This window comes from Oreochromis niloticus, linkage group LG8 (genome assembly GCF_001858045.2).
Source record: "Oreochromis niloticus isolate F11D_XX linkage group LG8, O_niloticus_UMD_NMBU, whole genome shotgun sequence".
NCBI lineage: Eukaryota > Metazoa > Chordata > Actinopteri > Cichliformes > Cichlidae > Oreochromis > Oreochromis niloticus.
In genome coordinates this window covers 18,006,437-18,033,875 of record NC_031973.2, presented here as the reverse complement: position 1 = coordinate 18,033,875, position 27,439 = coordinate 18,006,437, and the positions used below count along the sequence as shown (strand labels likewise).

General features: G+C 44.2%; 3 protein-coding genes and 1 long non-coding RNA gene across 6 annotated transcripts in view; 2 read left to right on the top strand and 2 right to left on the bottom strand.

Annotated features, from left to right (window-relative positions):
* Positions 1-27,439, bottom strand: part of LOC100701335 (protein tyrosine phosphatase receptor type H) — a 574,626-nt gene that overhangs the window by 79,079 nt on the left and 468,108 nt on the right. The window lies entirely within an intron of this gene.
* Positions 371-3,121, bottom strand: LOC102076755 (uncharacterized). Of its 2 annotated transcripts, none has more exons than XR_003221281.1 (3): positions 1,840-3,121; positions 960-1,083; positions 371-644 (listed from the first exon to the last, which is right to left on the bottom strand). It is a non-coding gene; the product is annotated as an uncharacterized LOC102076755 (long non-coding RNA). The 2 variants fall into 2 exon arrangements; XR_001224582.3 differs by having other exon boundaries at positions 372-644; positions 964-1,083; positions 1,840-3,120.
* On the top strand, positions 3,719-19,944 carry prr12a (proline rich 12a). The gene is given in 16 exon segments (XM_005448321.4): positions 3,719-4,904; positions 6,767-6,924; positions 7,373-7,534; positions 7,822-12,599; positions 13,066-13,293; positions 13,445-14,153; positions 14,258-14,452; positions 14,455-14,786; positions 14,955-15,071; positions 15,260-15,393; positions 15,638-16,119; positions 16,235-16,354; positions 16,816-16,913; positions 17,875-18,006; positions 18,321-18,416; positions 18,512-19,944. Coding segments are annotated over 16 exon segments (7,959 nt in total). The 5' UTR covers positions 3,719-4,821; the 3' UTR covers positions 18,647-19,944.
* irf3 (interferon regulatory factor 3) lies at positions 20,379-27,431 on the top strand. Its single transcript, XM_005448320.4, has 11 exons — positions 20,379-20,625; positions 22,108-22,274; positions 22,461-22,632; positions 22,971-23,044; positions 23,165-23,225; positions 23,336-23,401; positions 23,523-23,768; positions 24,000-24,090; positions 24,737-25,026; positions 25,114-25,238; positions 25,730-27,431. Exons 2-11 carry the CDS (start codon positions 22,110-22,112, stop codon positions 25,838-25,840), a joined length of 1,401 nt encoding a protein of 466 aa, XP_005448377.1. The 5' UTR covers positions 20,379-20,625; positions 22,108-22,109; the 3' UTR covers positions 25,841-27,431.

Below are 27,439 nucleotides of genomic sequence, written 5' to 3'. Positions count from 1 at the left end.
AAGTCTGCCAAGCCTGACATACTCTACACTGAATGCAGATACATTGTAAAAATCAGTCTTTTGTGGGATTTGAAGACGCAAACCTGGGGGGAAGAAAAAGTAGGACAAGACATATCAGTCTGTGAATGATGTTTGCTTTTTGCATAAACCTTCAAAAATACTCTGTGCTAATTCTCTCTCTAGAACCCCCATTAAACATCTTTTCCAGGGTCTTTCTCCACTCTGAGCTTAGTACATTTCACCAATCCCCACACACAGACTACAGATGTAACATTACTCTGCTCTGTGTAGGTACTAAAGTGGGATTAAGCAGAGATTAACAAGCTCTTCTTAATTCTATTAAGTCGAACATACCGGTCCAGCAGTGGAGAGGCTCCAACATATAATAATGTAAGAACACAGAAAATGTGCTGCCATAAAGAAAGACAATATACCGTGTGTTGAAAAAAGTTTATTGTAAGGTATAATACAAACTTGTTATTCACAGTAAGCTAATTAGTATTAGAGTATAACAATTACAACAATTATAACAGAATAAGTAGAAGTATGGAGGTAAATTCATAAGCAACACCCCCCTCTTCAGTTTTCAGATGGTTCCTTCCATTGCAATAAGAAGATGGGAAAGTGCAGAACCTAAGGTAAAGCTGTGATTGAAAAATAAACACAAGTACGTCATTCAAAATATTCAGATAAACAGTTTGCCATCAAAGGTATATTCACACAACAGTACACATGCTACAGTTTCTACAGAATTATTTAAATTGTATTATTTTGTTTCCCCATTTTCTTTCCTGCATTTGTTTTTGAACACAGTTTTATTTTGGCTTGATTATTCCCGACTTTTCCCGCAAAGCCATTTCCCATTTTTGTGTGATTATGTCACAATCTTCAGCTTTTGCCGGCTTAGAAGAAGAAAAAGAAATATGTGTGTAAAAGAGTTTGTAGCAATTTCTGTGAACTTACTTTTTTTTTTAAATTTAAGTGGATCTCACTGTGCATCATGACCCCTCAGACAGAGTTTTTACACAGGCCTGGAAGGCATCCATCAGATCTTTACAGGTCTCCATCCCCTTGTCTCTGATACTGAAACACAATGTGAGGTTTAAAAAAACACACTCATCAGTCTCTTCTCTTTAGGACCTTAATTGGAACTTGTGCTAATATGAAGACATGTAAAGCAAATGAACCCATCTGAAGCTAAGTAGGAATATTTCTAAATATAGTCCACATCAAAGGGATTATTCAAGTTGGGTCTGATAATAATATATTTCAACTCAGCCTCCACCGTGGCTTTTATCTGCCTTTGGTGAAGTACGAGAAGATGAGTGAGTAATCTGTAGAGCAGCTGTACTGACAGTAATCACTGCTGCACGTGGACACGGACTAAATATCTTCTTGCATGCACGTAACACGAACCAGCCAGCTGGAATGTACCGGTCCTCTTCAATAGGGTATACAAGTGGAAGTCTATTTTAAACCTCATATATATTTATGATTCTCAAGACATTACAGTATGGGTCCCATTTAGATGTTGTTATGTTTAAAACGAGTATGAACTCTAAGTGCAGTCTGTAGATCTCCCCACAGACACTCTTAAACTGGTTGACATGTTAATGTGGGCGCTGGGTATTGTGCATAAAACGACAGGAAAGTGGCCAGATTATTAACCCAAATCCAAACACGGTTAATAAATCTTACTTGAGAGCACATTATACAAGGATATTTTATTCATGCACTGTCACACCGATTGGAAACAGCAATCAAAATCACTGATTCATTTTCTCGACTTTGAATGCAAGCACGGATTAAAAAAGTACTTTTATTCCTGTCAGAACTCACCATTTGTCAATGTCCTCTTTGATTACCTGGCATGGTGCTGGCACAGCGTCGGCAAAGTCTGGCATTTTGACAGGAGAGAGAGTGGAGTTTGTGGAGGTGTGCTGCTGCAGGAGCTGCAGTCAAATATGGTTACGCTTTAAAAGGGATGGAGGGACTCAGGAGGGAGGGAGGTAAGGGAGGAGGGGAGGCGGCATGACAGTGACGGTGTGTGAGAAGCTTAAGAAAGGAAAAAGTCAGGAAGTTGAGAGAACGTTATTTAGGAAGCGACTTTAATTTTGTTACTTTTTTTTTCAGTGTGTTCAACTGAGTTCTGTGCCACTCTTTCTCCTTTCATTTCCCAGTTTATTTACATCAGTGTATATAAAGTAGCTAATTCTTTAAATTCCTTCATCCCATTCTTTTGTTTGGCTGTCCTGCTAATGAATATGCAGATAACTGACCTTTTAAATCAACCACTAAGCATTACAAAGGTCCCCTAATGCATCCAAAATACTCACTACAGGGGGTTTTTAGCTTAAAAGATACCGGGGTTCCTGACTTTGTTTTAAAATGTTTTGTTGGCTTAAGGGGGCTGAGCTGAGAGTTTAACCAAAACAAGCCTGCAAAAAAAGATGCAACTAAAATTCTGGAAATAAGGTGGCTTTTAAAGGCAGTTAGTATTAGTGTTTTTAATGCTACCCGAAGTAAAAATACCTGTTTTTTCTTTTAACTAATCTTGACAACGTTTTTCACATGAACACATAATTGAAGAAATCTGACATCATACGCACTCAGCTTTTTCTTCCACAAACTATAACCCACAATGGCAACATATGGAAATTTTGAAAGTTATTTTATAGCCATAGTTATAATGTAAGATTTTACAAATTTCCATCATAATAATTATTAAAACTAAGGGAAAATACAGGGAATAATAGGAATAGTTCCCCAGAGCAGCTTCTTAACCAGAATTATACTTTTGATTGATAGAAATCAGATATAGATATAAATCTTATTGGCCCACACAGTCCAAGAATAACTGATTATGCCTTTTCCCCCCACTTAGTGTTCAGAAGAAAAAAAAAATCAGCATCCCATCATTTAGTGTTACAGTTAATTTCACAATGTCACAGGTTACAGCTTTCAACATAACAGAATAGGTGTCCTCTTTGCATGCTACAGATAAAAGAAGGCATGACAAAACATTGGTGATATTTGCCACCTGTGCTTTTAAGCGGTATTTACAGTATGTGGTTATATTTAACTTGGCCACTAGAGGGCAACAAACATCCATATTCACACAATAATGTCAATAATAACCTGCACAAATAGGCCTCCAGAGCGTGTGCATCATGGGCACACAAAGAGGTCCACATCTACATTCGGCAGTGACTCATTTAAAAGCCCGTTCACCTTTTGTGTAACTTCGCTAATACCTCATCTTGGTTGCATCTCGGTGGATGTGGGCAGCGTTTGGAGACAATGGCATGTTATTATGATAATCAAGCCAATTAAAGTATCTCACGAAGCCGTGATCAAGAGCGTGGAGCTGTGTCTCAGCGGCACTGAACCCTCCTACTTTATAATGACTGTAGAATCCAGTGTGCCATCTGCTGGTGTAAAAAAAATGTGCATTGTGGGGTCTGGCAGACAGGTTCTCCAAATAATAAGATTAGCAAGAAAAAAAAAGAAAGATCTAAACAGATCTTGGCATGATGAAGATTATGGAAGGAAGACGGTACTTAGAGTTTAAATGATTAGAGGCAAACTGCAGCTTAATTAAATTATTTCATGAAGCATCTCTTTGGAAGCAGGAAATGCCTCTGTACCTCAAAGTAGCTGCACATTTTGGATGCGAATGTGTAAAGTAACTGATGGAGGCCCATAAATCTGATAATTACAGGGATTTTTTTGTTGCACTCGAACGCGTCTAAGCAAATCGCAGCATTCGGGGCGAGCAGGTGACTATTTTGTGTAAATACGGTGTAAATTAATACGTAAAGGTTCAGAAAGGTAACAAAAAAAATCTGGAATTTGAGCAGGGTTAGTTGGCAAACTGAAAAGCGTGAATGGAGGTCACCGCAGACAGTGAGTGAGTCTCGGCGGAGACACAGAAAGGGGGAGAGGGAGGACGGACAAGCGGCCAGCCGCCTTCAAAAATGGCGTCTCCGGAGGAAAATGAGTAAAAAATATTAAAACGCGGCCTGCTTTCTGTACACTTCCTCGTTTGGGCTTTAAGGTTTTTCGTGCTCTGGTGGATTTTTTTCTCTCGTGAGCAACCTCGTCGTCGCTTTTACTTGAATGACCCAAAAAAGAAATATGGGGAGCGAGCATTTGGGGAAATAAAAGCAGCCCCGTTTTATTTTGATGCGTCGTTACTGACAGCTAGCATCTGCTGCTAGCTCTACAGCTCTGCTCCGAAAGGGGGGGTGGGAACGATTTTGCATGCAAGGGAGGAAAAAAAGGGGGAAGAGGTTTTCAAATTGGGGATTTCTTTGCTCGTCTACTGGGGCTGATTGCTACCAACGTGGCTTGTCGATTGCAATCTTTTCTCGTGCTAGCAGCCTAGCCAAAACTAGCCGAAAGAAAAGGGGAGGAGAGACGGTGGAAAAAGGACGCATTCAAGTCAAATGTTTATCAGCAATTCGCCCATCACCGGCCAAATCCGCGGCATCTTCATCATGACCGTGACTGGTTTCAGACTAAATCTGCATTCGTGGAAATGATAAATGTGAAAGGCGTAGGAATAGGAGAAAGACTGGCTTTTTTTGGAGGTGGTTGGATTATAACCCCGTAGACCCCCCTCTTTTTTCATCCAGCTTTCTCCTCCTCCCCTCCATTTCTCTTTCAATATGCTGTTTTCCACTCCTGAGGACTTGCTTATGAAACCGGGGAAAATAGTCTGAAAACGAGAACGTGAGAGACTGGATTTTTTTTTCCGTAACCTGCCCTGCGACGTTCTCGTTGCTTTCATCCTCATCGCACACACTGTACACCACATAAATGGATAGAAATTACCCGGGAACAGGATTCGGTGATTTGGGCGCAGGAGCAGGATGGAGTTACGAGAGAACGGCAAAAGCAAGGTATGCATTGGATTCAGACAATGTGCATGCATTAGTGCTACTTTGCACGGTGTGACCCATGTAAACAAATTGTCGCCATTCACGTATAGACCCATGCCTTGCTATTATGTGTAATGCATTGTCATCCAAACAGTTGCATAGTAATAATATTATAAACAGGAATGGATGAGTGTGTGTCGTGGGGGTGGGCGGGGTGGAGAAAGGAAAGGTAGGGGAAATGAACTGAATGTGATTGACAGACGTGGGTTTTTTAGGTAGACCTGGCAGGGTGGAGGAGGTAGTGGTGGTGATGGTGGTGGTGGTGGTGGTGGTGGGGGGAGGAGGAGGATGTCTGGAGTATCCATAGGAATTATTGTTCCCTGTGTGCAGGCCTGGACACAAACCCCCGATAGATGGATAGAAATTCATTGGATTGATAGGATCTGGGAAAGAGTGCAGACGCAGCAAAGCCATTCCAGCAGCACCCCCGAACAGACATCAACAAGATGAACTGATGCATATTAACGAGAGGATGCATTTAATTAAAGATTTCTTAAATAACCACATCTTAAAGAGGCGAAAAAAGGGGAAGGAAATTATTCACACAGGGCTAACGCAACAATCATAATTGAGGTTTTGGCTATCTTTTTCGCCAAGCATGATTCAAATTGTGGGTTTTTTTGTTTTTTAAAATTTTGGATGATTTGGGTTCATTTGCATAATAAATTGCCCCACATCCACTCTTGCGTCAAACATGCAGCTTATCGTTTGCCTGAATAATACATTTCAATAAAATTAGGCCAAGGGTGAATGCATTTGATGGTAGTGAAAATCGGCTGGACCCTGTAAGGATGCCTCTGTCTTTTTTAGCTTTGATTAGCCCTGAGAGCTAGCGCTCTGTTGCAGGGATGTGTATCGAGGCCTGTGCATGCAAACGTCATTGCCTCATGTATAGATGCACATGTGTGATATTTAAACCCACATGTAGCAGCCGGATCACACTCGAAAGCCTTCGCGGTCCCTCGGGGAATGATATTTGATGAAACAAACCTAGCTAGTTGCTGATGTTTGCATGCAGCTTAGCATGCATTTGCGTCGGCTTGCACCATCCAGCTGTTAGCTCCATCATCATAATCAGTGCTTAGAAGCATATTAATCAGTTGTCTTTGGTGCTCAGTAAGGAAACTGTATTTTTCACTCGGCTCACTTCCACGCGTTGGTTACCCATGCCTTATGTAAATGTAAGGCTGGCCTTGCAGTTTGGGCCTAGTATCTGCATTTCTACCATAGCTGCTGTGCTCTGCTAGGCGGTGCTAACAGCAGCACAAAATGTTAGCATGTCATCTGGTTAGCCAGGCAGCCACGCATTTCATCTCCCTTTTGTAAAGCACAGTACTGCCAGTGGAAGCTTTTAAGATTTGAGAAGGGAGTTTATTTAGATTGGGAAATTACAAATTATGCAATGAGTGTGTCTTCTGATATTATTATAATAATTGCAAATTAGCTGTTCTTTTATTTTTGCATAGCATGTATACAGCTGGCTTTAAACATTTGCATATGGTTTAATACATTTGGGTGTAATGAACAATTCTGTAATCCAATACTTATCAGAGATTTGCTTTACACCTGTAGATCACGTCCAAGAAGCGTGAAGATATTAAGGGTATGCTCCTAATGAGTAGGCTGGATTTGACATCATTCATTAAATGAGCGACCTGCATATTAGATGTGTGTTTTTAAAAGGTGGCCCCAGATCAGGAAGTGTTCCCTCACGGGTCACGTTGTGAGAACAGATTATGTTTTCATAAATTCTCATATGAGTGAAATTACTGACAGTTCACAACCCCTCCTCACCCATCCTCTCTACTCCCATGTCTTCCCAGTCTTGTATATGGGAGTTCCAGATCATCCCACCCAGAGTCTGAGCTCCTTCACCGGCAAGCTTACGCCACCCCACACCCTCTGCAGGGCTATGCCACCAATCACCACCCAGGGAGCTCTGGCCAAGGCGGAGCTTGGGGAGCAGCTGGACGGAGTTTGGGTAAGATAAATGTCATACCTTCCATGTCACCACCATAAGGGGCCCTGGCAATGAATTATTGTGTCTGTCCATACAGGCCCTGGCAGATTATTGTCATTGAAAAATGTGCACATTATCGCTTGGATGAGTCAAAGCCTTGGATGTTGAAGCTTGTGTTCATTCTCATACATTTTTTTGCCAATGGCTTATGAATTATGTATTTATTTTTTTTTTTAGATACAGCTGGAACTTCTACAGTTCCCTTTTATATTCTTTGCTTTACATCAGGTTTGCCAAATAAACCTCTCAAGAAGATTAAACCTAATTTTCTTACTTTACGTACATCTGAGCAACTGGCTTTTTTTTTTTTTTGTTAAATTGATTGCATTTTTTATTAATTAATAAAATAATATAAATCAATCTTAATCAGTGAATCAACGTTTCATTGTTCTGTCTTTCTTTTCTAAAGGTTTGTCTGGGCTGTTCGATACTGGCCTCCACCACGCCAGCCCCTCTGCTCCCGATGCCTCTGTCATGAATCTGATCTCAGCCCTGGAGTCCCGGGGTCCCCAGCCTCCGCCCTCTGCCTCCTCCCTACTATCCCAGTTCCGCACGCCATCCTGGCAAACAGGTGGGGCTATGTTAGATCTTCCCTGATGTGCTGACATTCAAACAGGCCCCACAGTCAATATGACATTTAAAAAAAAAAAAACGCCCAATGTTTGTCCATCATTATTATTCTGAGTGTGTGACTATGTGTGTTTTATCAAATATTTATTGTACTTGTCTATAGTTTTCCCTTTGACTTGATTAATTTTAAATCCTCTTTTTTGTTTTACTAATTAATTTATGTGAGATTTTGAAATGATAGCTTGAAGGTTACTGAGTAATTTTGCGATGTCTTCCTTTTCCTAACAGCGATGCACACGCCTGCTCCTCCTGAACTATTCATCTCGGGAGCCCTTCCTGGCTCTGGCTCTTTCCCCTCCTCCTCAGCTCTATCAGCCTATCAGCATCCGGCTTCCTTCTCCAGCCGTTCATTCCCTGGTGCCTCCCTTTCCCTCCAAGACACACCCACTTTCAGTCCAACATCCAATGGTCTGCTCTCCCCACATGACCCCCTAATACACATAAAAGCCCCATCTCAGTCAAGTCTGGGATTTGATAGACTCCTGTCCTCACAGGGTGCTGCTGCAGCTGCTTACAGGGGCAGTCAGGATCCCACAGGTGCCACATCAGCCCAAGCGTCCTCTGCCAGGCATCTGCAGTCACACCAGTTTAACTTGCTGTCATCACAGCTACAGGATCAGTCCTCCCAGCTTTATAATCCGTCAGTCTTTCCCTCAGCCCAGCCCCAGCCTCAGTCTCAGTCCCAGTCTAACTCTGCTCAGGAGAGGGCCGTGCCTCGGCAGGACAGCGTTATCAAACACTACCAGCGCCCCACGCCAGCTCAATCGCAGCTCTCGTCTTCTGCTGCCCACTCTCTTCAGCACTACCTCGGCTGTTCAGGGCCTGGGTACCAGCAGATCGCCACCCATCACAGGCATGCTGGACTTTCTTGCAGTCCATTGGGAGACCAGAGCCCCTCATCTGACCACAAGCCCACCTCCCGCACTGAGCAGTATCGGTCAATTAATCAGCCTCCCTATTCCTCCTCTTCCTCTTCCTCCTCTTCCTCCTCAGCTGGGAAAGGTACCAAAAGCAGCTCGAGCAGTGGCTATTCTTCTGGCAGTTCTGCATCATCTTCCAGAACTCCTCACACTCCCCCTTCGGCTTCATCCACCTCCTCTTCCTCCTCTTCCTCTTCTGCCACCTCTGGGGCTCATCCTTCCAACTCAATTCCCACCTCCACCTCCAGTGCAGCCCCTTCCAGGCAACAACCACCCCCCCAGCCAGCTCCGCCTCCTCCAGCCCCTCAGCAGCAGCCTCCTGCCACCTCTACATCAGCTCCCCAATCTCTTCCAAAATCTTGCCTCTCAGGCTATGGCTCTCCTGTCCCCCCAGTGAAGACCCCCACATCTGCTCTAACTGGCCAGACCCCACCGCAGCAACAAACACAGTCATATTCACCTAATCAACCCCCCACATCTCACCTGGCTCAGTCCTACGGAGGCTTTAGTTCGCCGCAAGCTCAAGACTTGAGCTCAGGTACTGGAGGGAAAGGCTATGGGAGTCTGGGAGGTCGAAGCCAGTCTTATTCCACTGATATATATGGAACTGACTCTGCTTATGGATCACTTCCATCCTCTCTGGGTGGAGCTGGAAGCCCATCGCTAGGCTATGGCGCCCCAGGCCACTCACCTGCCCTTCTAAGATCAAGTGGATCGTCAGGCAGCGGAGCCTCTGGGGGAGGAAGCAGCAGCGGCACAGGAAGTGGAAACTCTGGGTCAGGGGGAGGAGCAGGAAATGGTCTCACCAATGAGAGAGGTGGAGGAGGTAGTGGAGGTGCGTCTTACCATATCCCAGACTCCAGCCCCTCTCCATCAGGCAACTCTGGCATCATCCGTCCAGGGTTGCACTCCCCAGTACCCAACTGCCCAACTCAATCTCCAGGAGGACCAGGCTCAAATAAATACATTTCCTCAGTTCTCTCCCCGACTTTCTTAGCCTCCCCACAAGGCTTCCCTGACACCAGAGGTCCCAGCTCCCAACCTCAGTCGTATCACTCCACCTCCTCCAAGACGAAGACGGACACTTCTATGCTAGGCGTGGGTTCTCAGAGATCTCAAGAGGAAGTAGATGACGATGATGAGTTCTTGATTCAGCATCTGTTGCAAGCCCAAGCGAGCCCTGCTCCTCAGGCTGCTCATCACCATCCTCAACAACAGCCCCAGCAGACATCTCAACAAACACAGCCTCAGCCCCAGTCAGTGCCCCCAACCACTGATTCAGGCAAAGGGATGAGCTATGACATGAGTAAGACTTCTGAGGAGAGGTACCACCCGCAGAGTGTCATACGTACCCACAGTGCCACAACCACTGCTGGAGTAGGAAATGCAGGTTCTGGAGGGTCCATCTCAGGGCTGGATAGCCAGCTGGAGATGTCACTGAAGAAACAACAGCAGCAACATCAACAACACCACCATCAACAGCAGCAGCAGCAAAGGAACGAGCGGTCCGTGGGAAGCAGCAGGAGCAGCGGTGGGAGAGGCAGCGCTGAGCAAGTGCACTCCCACCTCCATCACCATGATAACTTAGGCTCCGTAGTCCACTATGGCCGGGGCGACCCATACACTCAGCACTCCCTTGCTCCCCAGCACTCCTCACACACTCAGCATGTGTCCTCACACTCGCAGATACCGCCACACACCCAAATGGAGCTCCAGAAGAAGCCGCAGGAGCGTGCAGAAATCCCTTATCCACGGAAAACACCTGAGATCCAACAGCAGCATTCTCAGTCTCAAGCTGCTGCGTCCCTGATGGACTCTCCCACCGATCAGTCCCGTCAGCCGCCACATCTGCTCCAGTCGGTGCTCTCTCACACCACCCGCAACAAGATGGAGCCCCATCCACAGCACCACAAGATGGACTCCCATCGGCAACACCAACAGCATCACAAAATGGACTCCCACCCACAGCATCAGCAGCACCCCAAAATGGACTCCCATCCTCAGCACCAACAGCACCAGAAGATGGACTCGCACCAACATCAGCAGCACCACAAAATTGACTCTCATTCACAGCATCAGCAGCACCATAAAATGGACTCTCTCCCCCAGCAGCAGCAGCACTCTATTAGCCAACAACAAGCTGTAATGGATAATACTGGTGGGAGACTTGGCTCGAGTAAACACCAGCCTCAGTCTCAGTCCCAAGCCACCCAGCTCCAGCTTCAGCTGCAGTCCCAAGCTTTGGAGGTAGCAGCGGCTCACTACAACCACGGGCCCCCTCCACATCAGCACGAGCAGAGCCAGGTCAAACAAAGCTCTGTGGTCTCTTCCTTGGACATGCTGGAGCGCTCTCTCTCCCAAACCTCCAGCACAGACGTCGCAGTTGCAGAAGACAGACGTGGCGGACCGGGCAGCGCAGGAAGGAGTGGAGCGAGTGGCGAGCGCCACCGACAGCAGCAGCAAGAGCAGCAGAGGCAGCATGCGCCCCACCATCAGCCGCCCCAAACCCACCACTCGCAGCAGCATTCAGCCTCTGAACTCCACTCCTTCCTTACGGAGCCTGACATCGGCTTACCCACCCCGTCTCACATGCATCACCTTTCCCAGCACCACGCGCAGCAGCAGCATCCGTCCTCGCAACACCAACAAACCCACTCTCACCACCCACATACGCAGCCCCACCCTCAGCAGCAGCCCCCTCACCCTCATCATATACCCCCGCCTTCTGCTTCGGCCCTCTCGCAACCTCAGCCTGACCCACAGCAGCCGCTCTCAGCCCAGCTCACCCCTCAGCAGAGCCAGCTGGACCAGCAGCGCTCAGAACAGCACCAGTTTGACACAGTCAGCCCCGTGGAGAAAGCAGACCAGAATCAGCAAAGTAACCGCTTTGTACCCTTAACGTCTATCTGCTTTCCAGACTCCCTGCTTCAGGATGAAGACCGCTCCTTTTTTCCAGGAATGGAGGACATGTTTTGCGCAGAAGACTACAAGTCTAGCTGTGCTGGTGGTGCAGGACCAGGGCAGGAAGAGATGAATGAAAGCCACACCGGGCAAGAAGGAATGGATGCACTGAAAGCGGGACAGAGTGCAGGTGGAGCAGGGGGAAGCAGTGGCCCGAGTTATGACATAATGGGTCATCACGGTGGAGACCAGGGTTATGAACCTTACTGTCATGGCTTGGATGAACCTACCAACAACACCATGACCCTGGATCTAGACTCCCTTAAAACACATGAGCTGCCTTCGACTGTCAACACTGAGCAGCTAGGTTTGATACAGTCACAGGCCCCAGCGATGGGTATGACCTCCAATACAGCTGGTCCCAACAATTCTGGAGCTAAAATGTCCTCAGGGCCTGGAGGAACTAACGCGGGACCTGGTTCTGGAGGTCTCCAGTCTCCCATTTTTTGCTCATCTCGTCCCAAGAAGCTCCTTAAGTCTAGCTCTTTCCACCTGTTAAAGGAGCGCAGGGACCCCAACACACTGCCTAAGAAAAGTTACGCTCAAGAGTACGAGTTTGAAGACGATGAGGATAAAGCCGACCAGCCAGCTGACATCCGGCTGAATAGCCGGAGACTCCCAGACCTGTTGCCAGATTTGGTGTCCAGCTGCAGAAAGGGAGGAGGAGGAAGTGGCTCTCTCAGCCCTTTAATGGGTGACATTGATTTCTACCACTCCTCTGGCTACTCCACTATGGGTTCACACACACTCCTGCCTCCAGAAGGACCCAAGAAGAGAGGCCGAAAGCCCACTAGGCCCAAAAGAGAGGGTCCTCCAAGGCCAAGAGGGAGACCCCGCATCCGTCCTATGCCTGAGCCGTACACTCCAAGAGGGATGATGGGGGAGATGGGCGGAATGACAGTAGGAGGGGGATTCAGCGTAGAGGGGCGAGGTAGGGGTAGGGGCCGTGGAAGCCGAGGCAGAGGAGGAAGAAGGGAGGACATGTATATAGAAATGAGCGGGAAGGAGCCGGATCAGATGCACCACCATCACCTCCATCAGCAGCAGCAGCAGCCGCCACAGCAGCTCCATCACCAGCCCCAGCAGCAGCAACAGCAGCAGCATGAGCCAATTCCACCTCTCAAGGTCAGTGGGATTCTGCCAGGAAAAGGCAGAGGTTTGACGCTAATAAAAGTAAAAAGCAAACGCTAGTTTGTTTGTTTTGTTTTATTGTGGTCTGATGGTGGTCACTGTAAAATCACAGATAAAAGAAAGGGTTCACATATAAGCCCTGACTTTAAATAATGTAGATTTACTGATGTGATAGCAGGGAGTATTACCTGTGTGTGGATGCTTCTTATTGGAGTCGTGACCCAGCTGAAGGTTGCTGTTTGTGTTTTGTTTTTGTTTGTTTCTTTTCTCTCTGTCTCCGTTTCATTATTAGTCACTCTACTCCATTTTTTTCCTAGTTATTATAACTGATTATTGCTTAAATTTAAAATAAATTTATCTTAGGTTTCTAGATTTTTGCCAACTATGCCTTTACATTCAAAATGCAACATTACATGCAAAAATACATTTAATATGAGTTTTATTCTCTTTTTATTTTCAGATCAAGTTACCCATTGGTACTCTGTCCTCCTCTGATGCTTTGCTGAGGACAGATTCTTTGTCTGGCACGGACCCTGCTTTGTCAGACGGCTCAGTTGGCTCTGCTCCCTCACTCGGTTTAAGTCCCGGACCCCCCTGCAGCACTGAAAGCACCAGAAGTCAGGACAAGATCAAACAGAAAAGCCAGATGATGGGTGAAGGAGTGGATGACGAGGGGCTGGAGGAAAGGGTAACAGCTACAGGATTTCATCTTCGCTGTGTGAAGCAGAAAATGTTGAAAATTTCTCAGGCTGAATTTAAATGAACACAATTTGACTTTGTGGCTCGATACTTTTTGTATTTGATCTGAATTAGAGGTTCTCTTTTTGTCTTTCTTTTAGGGGGATGAGAAGGACTCTGAGTCCAAGGCTGGTTTTGTTGCTTCATTCCTGGATTTCCTGAAAACGGGAAAGAGACATCCAGGCTTGGACATCTCACCGGGAATGGAACCTGACAATGGTGAAACTTCACCCTGTAAATCAGGAGGACTACGCTCACTGTCTCCCGCACCACCTCCACCACCACCCCCGCCCCCATTCGGGGATGGTGAAGGGAATGGAGGTCTGGCTTTGGGCAACTGCCCCAGCCCCAAGCGTTTAGAGGATGAGCTAAAGAGGAATCTGGAGACTTTGCCTTCTTTCTCCTCCGATGAGGAGGACTCGGTGGGAAAAAACCAGGACCTCCAGAAGAGCATCTCCTCAGCCATTTCTGCTCTGTATGACACTCCTCAGCTGACATCGAACATCCAGCCCCCGCTACCTCCTCCGCCTCCCCAGTCTCAAAATCAACCAAGTCAAGCCCCTCTTACACCCGTAATGCAGCCCCCGACGCTTAGCCCACAGCCTGCCATGCACACCCCCCACACCCAGCCCCAATCCAACGAACCAGATGTCCTTCAGCCAGAAGATGTAGACATGAATGAGAATAAGGAGGAAGAAGAGGAGGAGGAGGAGGAAGAGAATGAAGAGGAGAGAAGCACCGGCGGCGATGAAGAGAGTGATATGACGGAGGAACCACAGCTGGAGACCCTGGGTGCACCAAAGCTTGATGGTAAGAGTGGGAGTTGCCTTTTAGAAATTTAGTTTAGAAATTCCTTTAATGTGTTTGTTAAAAGAATTAATGGTATTGAATTTCTTGTCCCACCTTCCTTCCAGCTCCTCTCCCTGAGATTCCTCCAGAACCCACAACTCCCGAACCTCCCTCTGTTCCCCCATCTCCTGCTTCATCCTCGTCCCCTTCTCACTCTCCCCTCCCTCCTCTCTCGCTCCCCTCACCCCTGCCTCCAGCAGAAGAACAACAACAGCAGGAGGACTCCCAGCCTCCAAGCCCTGTCGCCCCCACATCGCCTTCCCCCCACCTGCACCTCCCACGCTGGCTACTATCCCACAGCCTGCCACCCCTCCTCCTCCCCCTCCTCCTGCTTCAGCCCCTACTCCAGCTCCAGTCTCTCCTCCTTCTCCTTCTGTAGCTCAGAAGGAGTCTCCCATGCCATCTCCCGAGTCCCCCGCCTCTCCAGAAGAGCCCCCAGCTCCTAAGATCACCTCGCTGCATCTTGCCCAAAAGCAAGAAGATGCTGCCATTGTTGGAGAGAGCGAGGAGGATGAGAGTGAGAGTGGAGGGGAGGGCATCTTTAGAGAAAGGGATGAGTTTGTGGTGCGTGTGGAAGACATTCGAACACTCAAGGTATTTGAATGAATCGGAGGAATTTGTTTTCTTTTTTTGAACCTATATATTAATCTTTATGTGGCTACAAAGTCATCAGTACACTTTTAAATACAGTAAAATAACTGATTGTAAAAGCTGTAATAGAGGGTTTCTATATGTAACTTTGTGTTGTGTATTTGGATACAGCTGGCCCTGCAAACTGGCCGTGAGCCTCCACCCATCTGGAGGGTGCAGAAAGCCCTGCTGCAGAAGTTCAGCCCAGAGATCAAAGATGGGCAGAGACAGTTCTGCGCCACAAGCAATGTGAGTTCACACCACGCCCTCGCTAATGTACCTGCTAACAAGTCGGTTTATATGCTCTTTGCAGTTCTAGCCATAATATCATAAAATAATGCAGCATATGCTATACTGTTAGTTTTACGCCTGTCTGTATTGTTATATCATCATCAAATTTATTGAAACTAAAAATTTTTCTTCCTTTTCTGGCTCAGTATCTTGGATATTTTGGAGATGCTAAGAGGCGCTATCAGCGAATATATGTCAAGTTTCTGGAGAATGTCAACAAAAAGGACTATGTCAGAGTGTGCTCCAGGAGACCGTGGCGCAGAGCCACACCTGCTCTCAGGTAAGAATGTTCTTCATGCTGAAACCCATGCCCATAATAAATTGAAACAAACTACAGTAGATCAATGACGCGACTATCCTCCAATCATATCAGATATTAGGGAACTGCAGCTACAGAGGCTGGTTGTTGATGATTGAATCATCACCGTTTTCTGGACTTTTTAACAATTGAGGATAGGATGAGTAAAAACCCCTCAATGTTATGCTGTGTTGTAGTAAATAAAATTGATTTCCTCATCCTACAGACGTCAGTCCCTCCCCAGAATGGCGTCCCCTCCTGCCACTCAGGTGCCATCAAGAGTAGTGGAGAAAGAGGAGAGAGTGGCTCCACCAGTCCAGCGTGAACAGAGGGAGAAAACAAGAACGGCGACCACAACAACCACAACGACGACAAAAGAACCACGAGAGAGGAAAGAGCTCTCAGCTGCTGTGCCTAAAGCTGAGGAGAAGGAGAAAAACCGGGACACCGAGAAAGAGAGGGAAAAGGAGAAGCGGGTGCAGCCGCAGCAGGAGAAAGTGGAGAAACGTGCGGCGGAGCGAGGTAGGACGAAGGAAGACAGGAAAGTGGTGGAGAGGAAGGAGAAGGAAAAGGCCGAGCGACCACCCAAGTCCAAGCCAGCCAAGGTGAAGGCAGAGCCGCCGCCCAAGAAGAGGAAGAAGTGGCTCAAGGAAGTACCTTCATCATCTGACTCAGACTCATCGGACGAGGCAGCTAGCGAAAATGAAAGTGAGACCCTGTTTTAATTCTTTCACTGTAGATGTGTTTGTTTTGGGGTTTTTTTTTCTTATTTTAATTAGAGTGATGGTAGAAGGCTCTGTTTAAAACTGGTTCTCACCCACAGTGCCAGTGAAAGGTGGAGTGAACAACCGTGCCATGAGGGAGATGTTCAGGAGTTACGTGGAGATGCTGGTGAGCACAGCCCTGGACCCTGACATGATCCAAGCCCTGGAGGATACAGACGGTGAGAACCGCACACACATCCTCCTCAACATAATTACCAGTTTTATGTTAACTGAAAAATAAAGAAATAATTATCAGATGCAATTATTAAGTGAGAATCTCTGCTCTAACTGGTCTGGTAGCTCACTTTTCTCTAGCTTAAATATCTGCATTGAAACAACTGGATGTAGGCATTTTCATAAGCAGAAAGTTTGGGCAGGTTGAGTAAACATCACCGTTTCTGTCAAGTATCAACTGCCAGGCTTTAGGTTGAAGCCTCCGGCTGGACAAACAGCCCACACGTTATGAGTTTATGAGCAGTTCAGATAAACCAGTTGTGACAGGTTAGGGGGGGAAGCCCTGGGAGTGCATGAAGTACAGCAGCCAGAGAGACCTGCTTTCAGTTGGCTGCTGGCATTAAAATGATTGGCAGCTACATGAATGATGACTAATGAAACATCTTTTACCTTGATTGGCCATCAGATGAGCTCTACCTCCCTCCGATGAGGAAGATTGACAGCATCCTTAGCGAACAGAAGAGGAGGTTGTTGAGGAGAGTCAGCATGAGCTCTCAACACCAGGTAATCTTCTGTGAATGTGCTGCTTATTTTTCTGTCCCTCTGGCTCACATAATAGAAGGTAATAAAAGTATTTTACACTACTCTGTTTTACCGTCTGTAAAATACACTGATGTTTGTGTTGGAAGAAACCTATTTACACTTTACACAAAGTCAAAGTGTCTTAAGAGGTATTTCATTTTCTTCTGGATGGCTCTTATATCATGTTAGTCACCTCCAGCTTACGATAATGCCATTTCTGCTCCCTGTGCTACTTTTGTTCACCCGAGACTCAGATTGCAGAAGGTTGCCACAACACACCAAAACATTAGTTTGTCATAACAAGAAGATTCTAATGAGGAAAAAAACCTGTTTCGTTTATGGAAATGAGAGGATGCAAATTTAATGACGGATGCCTTAAGGGTAACAATTACCCCTGGTGGTTAAAACTGGTGGATGGATCTCATGCTTGACTTGACATGATGTTGTTTACTTGTTTGAGCTTAAAAGCTGTTAAATCTGCATAAAAAGTATTATATTTTTAACCAATTCATATCTGTAGACATCAGAATTTCAGTATTTTCTTGGTTTAGTTAGGTTTTTATTTGAAAATGTTTTTGTTTTAGTTGAGCTTTTATTAGTTTAAGTGTTACTCCTAGTATTTTTAATTGTATGGAGGGCATATGCAAAGCACTAGACTAACAGATTACTGACACTAAGGGTATTTTCTTAATAATATTTTAGTTTAATTTTTAGTTTAAAAATATAGTATTTTTGTTTTAGTTGACTACAATGGTTTTTCATCCAGTTTTAGTTTTGAGTTTAATTTTAGCCAACTAATAACCTTGGTAGACCCTGTAACAGGATGCCTGCAGGTAAATGAAATTGGTTTAGTTCATTTATTTCATGATCCTCAAACTCGAGGACACTGGTGTTTTTTGTGTGACTGTTTTGTGGCTGTTCCTCACTGCCCCTCTCTCTACAGGAGGTCCTGCATGCTTACCCCCAGATCATTGTGGACCCCCTGGATTCAGGAGTGGTGAGGGTCCGGCTAAGCGGCGATGCTTACAACCGCAAGACCCTCAACAGAGTCAAGAAGACCCTGCCTAAACCACAGGTATGCATTATTTTGTGTTTGCTAAACGCTATGAATAGTTAGAAATCCCAGCATATAGCAGTACATCTGTGCACAGTTCTGTGAAATTTTGTGTGACTATAAATTTTGCCAATCACAAAAAAGCCTTGAACCACAATAGACACTGAAATCACTGCACTGACAGAATTAATCATTACTGTAAAGGGTGGTAGGTGGACACAAACACCTGTTGCAAGTTTCCAAACCCAGAACAGCAACACTTAATTTTACTTTACTTTTTTTTTCCTTAAATAAATAAAATTGACCCCAGCAATAATCCGAGTTCTTTTTAATAGGACCTTAAATTGTCAGCCGAGTCTTATCGGATCTACAGTCTCTACCACTCCCTGCATCATTATAAATACCACACCTTCTTACAGTGCAAGAAAGAGGTAAGAAACCATGTCGTTTCTGTTCATTTTGAAGCTTCTACTGACGTGTGTTTGGTTTGGTTACAATTGTCTCTCCTTCCATCCCATTCTCCCAGACCAACACCATTGAGCAGGCAGCTGAGGACCCAGGCCAAGAGGAAGTGGTGCAGCAGTGCATGGCCAACCAGAACTGGCTGGACAGCCTCTTCAGCTCCTTCATCGAGCTGCTCACGCTCAGCACCAAAGCCTGATTCAGCCACATAAAGACACAGACAGTGAATTAAAGTAAGAGTATTTGAAACAAAAAGAAAATACAGAAAAAGGAAAGAGATGGATCCTACTGTACAGCCCCCTCCCCCTCCCCTCTTCAAATCTCTAAGGCCCTTGATGAACACGAGAGGGTCTGTTGACGTGACCTTGGACACTGGCCTGTTTTTTGTTTTTGTTTTTTTTTATTTGTTTGTTTTTTGTTTTCTTGTTGTTGATCAATGACTAAAGAAACGTCTTACTTTGTGAGAAGGGGACCCCCACTCGTGGTCACGGGGCACCGAAGGGTCAAGAGGAAACTGATTGTTTTACGAAAAAAAAGGGAGAGAGGCAAGGTGGAAGGACAAAGAGGAGGATCGCCAAGTCAACGTGGGAGCCACTGACATCCTGTTAACTGTGTGTCATAAAGACAATAGCTCAAAGAGAAACTATTACCGCTTAGTTTTTACATAAATTATTTTTTGAAAAGACTAACATCAGCTGTTGGCTTTTGAAAAGATTAGAGGAGGGCGAGGATGCTTTTTAAAAACCGCGTGCGCAGCAAGCAGCGTGATCGGGGACTCACTCGTCGGCAGATAGAAACCTGAAATGTGTTAATAAACGCTCTCTCTCTATCGCTATCTCTCATTCTGTGCTATGTGAAGGGCAGCACCAGTCAGCTGTGTGATAATATATAAACACATTTTTATTATTTATATGAGGAGGTTTTTAACTTAAGCTCTCACAAGTGCTGGTTTGCTGCCCTTAATTGCTTTTTTTTTTTTTTTTTTTTTTTTTTTTTTTTAAAAGAGTTGTTTTCCACAGGTTCAGTATACAATCATAACCCACATATCCAAGTCGTCTTCCCCTCTATCCAAAAAGACCAGACGTTGAGACAGACATGTATCAAATACAGTGGGTGTAAAATAACAGCAAAAGGAAAAAAAAAACAAAAAACGGAAGGGAAAAAAGGAGACTGGCAAAAATCTATTTGACTCTTTACATTGTTGTGCTTCAGTTCAATCATCATTCATGCAGGTGCAAAGAAAAAGAAGTAAACTGTCCATCTCCCACGCGGGAAGGAGGAGTATAAACGAGGAATATTTAAACATGAGATAGGCATTTCATTTTTATCATTTTGATGTTTGTGCATACTATGACTTATTTTGAAAACAATCTAATTTTCCATAAAAAAGGAAAAAAAAGATGTGTAAATACTGTACAGTTCTTGATGAAATTCTTTGTCCTTCTGTACATTAACTCTCCTGTATTTGAGAAACAAATAAAAGCTGCAAAGAACAAATGGTTTCATTTCCCTATATATGCACACACATACATATGGCTGTGCATGTGTGTCCATCCATATTAGCAGGGACATTTCAACTTATTGAGACCTTAAGAGGAAGGTCTGTTTGGGTGGCTCTTAAATTTAAAATGAAAGTCCCAGTTTACACAAAAATGTGCTCAACTTCTAGTCCTACTTGGCTGTTTTGACACAAATCAAAAAGGACAGAAGTTTCTGTATTGCAGTTCACCCAGGTATACGTTTTTCGAATTTGGTACCAACCGATGTACTTTCCATAAAGACATTAATTTTCAAAGCAGGGTATTTCCATTTGTCTTAATTGTTTACCTCAGAGGGATTAGATGTGCATTATGCCAGTGTGTGTGTGTGTGTGTGTGTGTGTGTAACCCCTCCTAGCGGGACCAGCTGGTATGAACCCGTCGTGACGTCACATCTGGAAAACGAAACCGTGAACTCGGAGTTTCCCGAGAAAGACTTGTTAGCCGGAAAGCAGCCGCACTCAGGGCAGTGTTTAAAGGATCTGCAGCGGGGACGGTATGTGACAGTTTGGAGCACAGCTTGAAGCGACACGACACACAGCTACCGTACAGCCGTCACTGTACTGATTTCTGCACCCAGGAAACGCTCTGACTTTCAAGTCAACGCTCATCTGCACCGACTGAAACGTCATCACTGAAGGTGGGAGAGTTTTTGTTGTTAGCGCTGGCACCGCTGTCCCAGAGTGGGATCAATACAAAGGTTACTACTATAACTACAGCATTGTTCAAAGACTGTACTCGTTTCCGATCCTGGAGTGTTTGCACTTGAGTATGTTTGGTTCAGGGAGCTGTAAGGACCGCTTATGCTCTACTTTGACGACAGTTAAACAACAAGACTAGCCTAAATAACTGTTATTATTAAAATATGACCTAAAATAATGAAAATAAATGCTGTGTGGAAGATTTTTAGGATTATATAAATACTTTCATATATTAAATTACACTTTAATACATTATAAGCACTTAGTATTTAGTATTATTACACTTTAATACTATTTTATATTATCGTAAGTAATGTCGTTAATTAGTTAATTAATTTTTATAATTACACCGTTTCTACTGTTGCTGAACAGCTGTTGTCTATGTGCCCGCTTCCTCTTTCATGCAACTCAGAATTGGCAATAAAAACCTGTAATCGTCCCAGCTGCACGACAGCTTTCCTGACATCCGGATGTTCATGCTCAGGCATTTTTTCTTCTTCTTAAACCTTTGACAGTCTAATGCATATTTGATCATCTAATTGAAACCTTCATTTAAATTGGGCCCTTTTTTCTGTTAACTCACTCATGCTAATATAATAGTGTCAGTTATAGATTACTTTTTTGCTGTTGCTGCATGAGGTGTGAGACTAAATAGCACCATCTGCAGGCAAGCATGGAATTATAGTTCAAATGAATGCATAATCTAAAAAAGAAAATTAATTATAAATAAATATGAATATACTGTTCTTGAGTATTTTGTTAGAGCACTACTCAATGTAAGGTTTATGCCAAAGTACTGGTAATTACCAAAATATGTATTTTTTTTATATTTCTGTAAATTTAATCAACCAGTCTGCGCTCTTTAATCAAAATCATATTTTTAGTGTAAAAATATAAGTATTGTTGTCATGTGTGATTTTTAAAATGTACTGTTTTACAAAAAAAAGCAGAAAAAGTAGGAAGGTAAATGATTATTTTTGGATTAAGATGCAAAATTACAGTTATTTATTTTCATTCCTGAACAAAAAATGAGTTTGAGTGTTTTTTATGCTTTATTAATTCCTGACTTTCAGAGATGACCAGTGTGCCGATTAAAATTTGGATATAAAAACGTGAATTCAGTTTGTTGTTTACTGAATAAATATGAGTCAAAGTTTTTGAGAGATTTCTATTTTTTTGTTTGTTTTCTTCTTTTTATGACTGGTGAGCTACTAAATTTGTCTGTATGTAAATAATTATATAGATCTAACCTCCAGTACAGACAAGCTATTTTAATGAACTGCCTGAATGAAGGAATAGCCTACATCACATCCAAGTTACTATACAGTGATTGTTCATATGATAGCAAAAGAGTACAGGATCAGTAAGTGGTACATCAGGCTGTGATGACAGAGCTCACGTTATATTTTGTCTTATTGTAGAAATGGCTCATTCAAAACCGCTGCTCATCCCGTGGCTGCGGGAACAGATTAACAGCAACAAATATCCTGGTGTCCAGTGGACAAACCCAGAGCAAACAAAGTTCTGCATCCCGTGGAAACACGCTTTGAGACAGGACTCCTCTGACACTGACATTCTCATCTTTAAGGTAACCATCAGGGTCTGACATGACATGACAATCTAATAGAAACCAGTCATGAGCATGAATTTGATATCAGCTATCCGTCCATCTTCTGCTTATCTCATTCTTTGTCCACTAATCCGTTCTTTGTTAGTCTTTAGCCTGTTCATATCAGCAGTTTCTTCCGGCGTTCATCCTGGTTTTGCTTCGCAGGCCTGGGCGGAGGTGAGCGGCAGCGGCCGGGCTAATGGAGACCCCTCAGTCTGGAAGAGGAACTTCCGCAGCGCCCTACGAGCTAAAGGCTTCAAAATGCTGGATGACAAGAAGAATGACGCTGCTAACCCCCATAAAGTCTTTCAGTGGCCGGACGAGTCAGCGTCAAAAGGTGAGGACCTGCTGACCATTTGGATCTTAGTTACAGTCGATAGAAAGCAAATTCAAAAGAAATTGTTTGCTTATTTCAAGCAAACTCTGCTGTTTTGGCACTCAAAATGCACAGGAAAAAAAAAAGATCAGCAAGATGTTATGCTTTATACTTATTTTATAACTGCAATCAATCAATTTCATATTGCATTTGCAATTTAAATCTGATAATGCAGTTGTGCACCGCATGCTCAGTTCCTGTCTGTCCATGCAGCACATTTTGCATACACTCGTGTCTCTGTATCTCTAACTGACATGTTTCTCAGAAAATAAAATAAATGCTTGTTTTCACTCCTGAAGCTAACTCGTGTGCTGGATCCCAGGAACAAGATGGGGCTGATTTGCTTGCAGGTCTGGGCATTTCCATTCAAGAGGTGAGACTGCTCTGTTGGATTGTTTTACCTGTAATAGGACAGATGGTAACAAAAAAGAGGTATTACTGAAATGCTGGGTATTGATGTAAGTGTATAAGATGTGTATTGGTGTTATCCCAGTCCCAGGGCGTCCACTATTTAGAAGGATGTCTCCTCCTTCCAGAAGACGCTGTGTTTTCGGGTGAGAGCAATCGCCTTTTTCATTGGATTTAGAAGGGGAACATTAGTCTGCCGCTTATTAGCGACAATCGCCATCTGAGTGTGTCTGAACTGGTCCATATCTGCCAGCAGAATCTGCTGCCAGCCCGGATATTCTCCAGGAGTGTCTCAAAGGAATGAACATCGGCCCTGAAGCAGGTAGGCTTATCAGCTCTGCTTATCATTTTCCTCCTCGCTGCTGCTGCAGTCAGAGCAGAAAACAAAGAGTATCCGAGGTACTTTTCTACAAGCTGGTTCAGTTTCTCCAACTTTTCCACAGAGGGCACCGCAGGCTTTGAGCCTCCTCCCGAGCAACAACAGCTGCAGAATCAGGTTGCGATTGGTGGACACCCGTTGCCTGGGCAACAGCAGTATCCAGTAATGTATGAGGGTGCAGTTACTGAAGCTGGGTTGCCTGAGCAACCAGCACATCCAATTGGGGGAGCTGAGGGAGGGGCCTATGATGAGCAGTTGGCGGCACAGTTCCTACAGACAATGCAAAAGACCAGAGATGGAGATAATTTCAGTAAGTTGGAGAAGGGGGTGGGCGAGTGGGTGGGGGTGGGATGCTGCTTTATCAGACAAATGGGGATTTTTACACAGACACACTGAAATGACATCCAGCACACACAGTATTCAAATGGAACATGTTTAACAGGGACTTAAATACAAAGCGCCCTGACAATGTGAATAGCAGGGACAGAGTGGAACTGTAAGCACCTTTCCTCACACACAGCCCCTGTCTCTGAATCCACAGGGACGCAATTCAAGATATCTGTGTACTACAGAGGGGTGAAGGTTTTGGAGCAGATGGTTGAGAATGAGGCTGGAGTGCGCTTGGTCTACAGGTAACATCAAAATGAATGCGACAGATGCTCAGCAGTTCCAGTTCAAATATACTGTAAATCGTGCTTCCTTATTCTCGTTCCTAGAGGGATAAACTGAGGGAGATGCTACCCTTTTTTCTATCTGAGATCAGGAGTTTACATTAGCATGAAGGCATGAGTACCACCTTGGCTTTCCTTTAAAAAAAAGAGAAAAGAAATCCTCCCACCTCTAAAGCTCAGTAAATTTGTTTTAAATTTAATGATTTATTTATTCAGCCAAGTTCCCCTTCACCAGGCAAAGTATTTTGAGGGAACAGAGCTTAGAATAAGGACTGAAAATGTAATCTCTAAATTCACAGTATGCCATTTTTGCCTTCAAAGTTCAAGATTCAACACTCTTTATTGTCGTTATGCTGTTTACTTCTGTAACCATACTGCTGTGTTTCAACTTAGCATCAGTGCAACAACTGCAGTGAAAACAGCAATACTGAATATAACATGTGGTCTGTTTAACTTATAACTAATTATAGTTTATATATTGCAGGATTTCTCATTGCTGATATCTTTGATTAAAAAAATACAAAACATCCTTTAGCAAATGCGACTGTTTTAAACTCAAAAATCTTCTCCGATAACTGAAAAATAAAAATGCTTGTATTCACATCAGGACTGATCTCAATGGGACAGTTTTGGATCATGATTCAGGCCTCACTATAGTCTCCCTGCCAAGTCCCGTAGCCATGGTGGATCAAAATCAAGCCAGCCTCACCCAGCGGATTCTGGACATGCTGGGTGATGGCTTGGAAGTTGGCGTGTCGGGCCAAGTGGTCTACAGCCAGCGACGGGGGGAAAGCAAAGCTTTCTGGAGCTTCTGCAAATTTGACCAGAGCAGACAGCCCCAAGAGATTTCTAAACTGTATCCTCAGCCTCTTTACAAGTTCACGGACTTTGTGCGAGGTAGGTTAGCAGAATTATTTTGGCGCTTTTGTGAATTTGGTGGCTTTGGGTACAGTTTTTTTTATGTATTGTCTCCTGTCTGCTTAGGAATATTGGGCTTCATTGAGGGGAACGGTAAAGAGTGCGCTCCCTGCTCCTTGTTCTTCTGTATTGGGGAAAAGTGGCCTGACCCACAATGCAGGCCTTGGGAGAAAAAACTCATCACAGTGGAGGTGAGGAAACTTTTTGAAAATATTTAAAACATGCATACAGTGCTGTGCTCTCACAGACCTCTAAGCAGTATTTCAAATAGGCAGAGATTTTTTCCCCCTTTCTGCTGCACAAACTTGTATTAAATTTCATGAGTGATCAACCTCTAAAATTGCCCTCGCACGAGGAGGGAGCCGTACTCAGCAGCACTTTTGAAGAGGCAATTTTGCCTCAGTATTGATTAACAGCACAAAGGGAACAAAGCCTGAATACGGGCGCTGACAGCTGATCCTTCAGGTGTAAAAGGTTTTTTTTTTCCCTCCTGCTCCTCAGCCTCCACACAGGACGGCACACTGAGAAATCAAAAGCTTTATACAAAAAGTTTGTCAAAGAAACCAGCTTGACGCGTCTCATTGCTCGACCTTTCTCTGATTTCACGGCTACCGTCGAGCTCAAACGCGTCGCCTTTGCACTCGCGCTTGACTCCCGCTCCTTATTTATTTTCTCCGCTCAGGTGTGCCTGTCTTCGATGGAGTTACTCAAGAACATGGCTGTTGAAAACGGCGCCTCCTCCCTGAAGTCTGTGGAGCTGCAGATGTCCCTGGAGGAGATGATGGAGTACTGAATATTTGGAAGCGGTGGCTGTTTTACTAATTTGAGATTTTTAATCTTGGCGTCTTAAAACATCTCAGTTATGTTTGTGAATAATGTTTAATAATGACACTGGTGCTGTGTTGGCTTGTACTTCACCCGGGATCAAATGGTCTAACTTATACTGTATGGAGAATAAGAGTGCACTGATTTCTATCTTAGGATTTTAAAACAAGTCACAGGGACATGATCAGGGTGACAAGAGACATGACTTTCACTCATTTAACATTTTGTGCCCTCCTCCTCTTTTTAAGCTTCACTTTTCCTCTTCTAAACTGAGTCTTAATGGCAGTCAAAGTGAAACACCACCCATAAGCTGCTAGTCTTCCTGCTCATGAACTTATTTGTTATAATAATCGGGCAAATGCTGTGAAATTAATGTGTTAAGGGGCGAACAAGTGCAACCTGGTAACAAACCCCCTGCTAAAGTGTAATACAACAAAGTGAAAATGCCATTAGTGCCTTGAATACAACAGAGCCACAGGTAAAAATAAATATACAAGCTGATTTTAGCAGTGCAGATGTGGCCAGAGCATCTGGAGCTTTTTTGACATTTTTAGCTTAATATGAGGAACATACACCTCAGCAGATGTCATGTGGTACGACACATCAGCGTGCTGTGCAGATAATCACACTGTTCGATACCGCAGATTAATCGAATTGAAAACTTTATTGAAACATTAATGGGTAGTATTCTTCTGCTGAATCTACTACATGATCAAAATGGCCTTTTCACCATTGTGATCTCACATGTGACTGTACTGCTGCTCTATGTTGCCAGTCTGAGTCAAAAGAAGAAGAAGTGTGAAATTACCTTTGTTTTTTTTGTCTAGTTTTTTTTTTTTTAAATATCCTTTCTTGAATTTATTCTCTCTCAGCATGACTCTGTTTGGTCGAGAACTACATCCCTCTGTCTTTTCACACCATCCACACAGACACAACACATCTTTTCCACTGATGACCTGTACAAGTGAAATGTTTACAAAGTAATATCGATAAACTGAACAAACTGATGAACAGAAATCAGTCCTTGTCTCCTTCCTCTGTTTCTCCGTCATTCTCTGACTCAGACCTCGCCTCCTCAGAGAGAGGATTTTCCTTCAGTCCTGACATTGGGACGAGCTTCCCCTCTTCATCCACTCCCATCGGCTGGATGATGTTGTCTCTGTAAAATACACAAGATGCAGGCGATTTGATCACCAGCAGTAACCTGGTTCTCGTCCCAGTACATATGCACTGAAGTCTGGTGGTAGTCTTTTAAGTTTATGGTACCTATGTGAGCTTTAACAGCCTAACTGTTTAATTCACCATCAATCCTCTGTATTATGCAAGAACAAGAGGAACACTTGAGTTTTACAGACCTTACTGTTTCTTACCAGTGTACAATTTTAATGATTACTTGACCCATTAATGCTCATCAAAGAACTTCCTCTGCAGCAACACATTGAGACACTGCAGAGGAAGTGCTGGAATTAGCTTTTGGTTATATACACATGTACAGTCTACTCAACACTTTTATTGCAACTCTGTATTTGTACCTTAATAAATTAAATCTGTAAACTTTTGCTGTGGT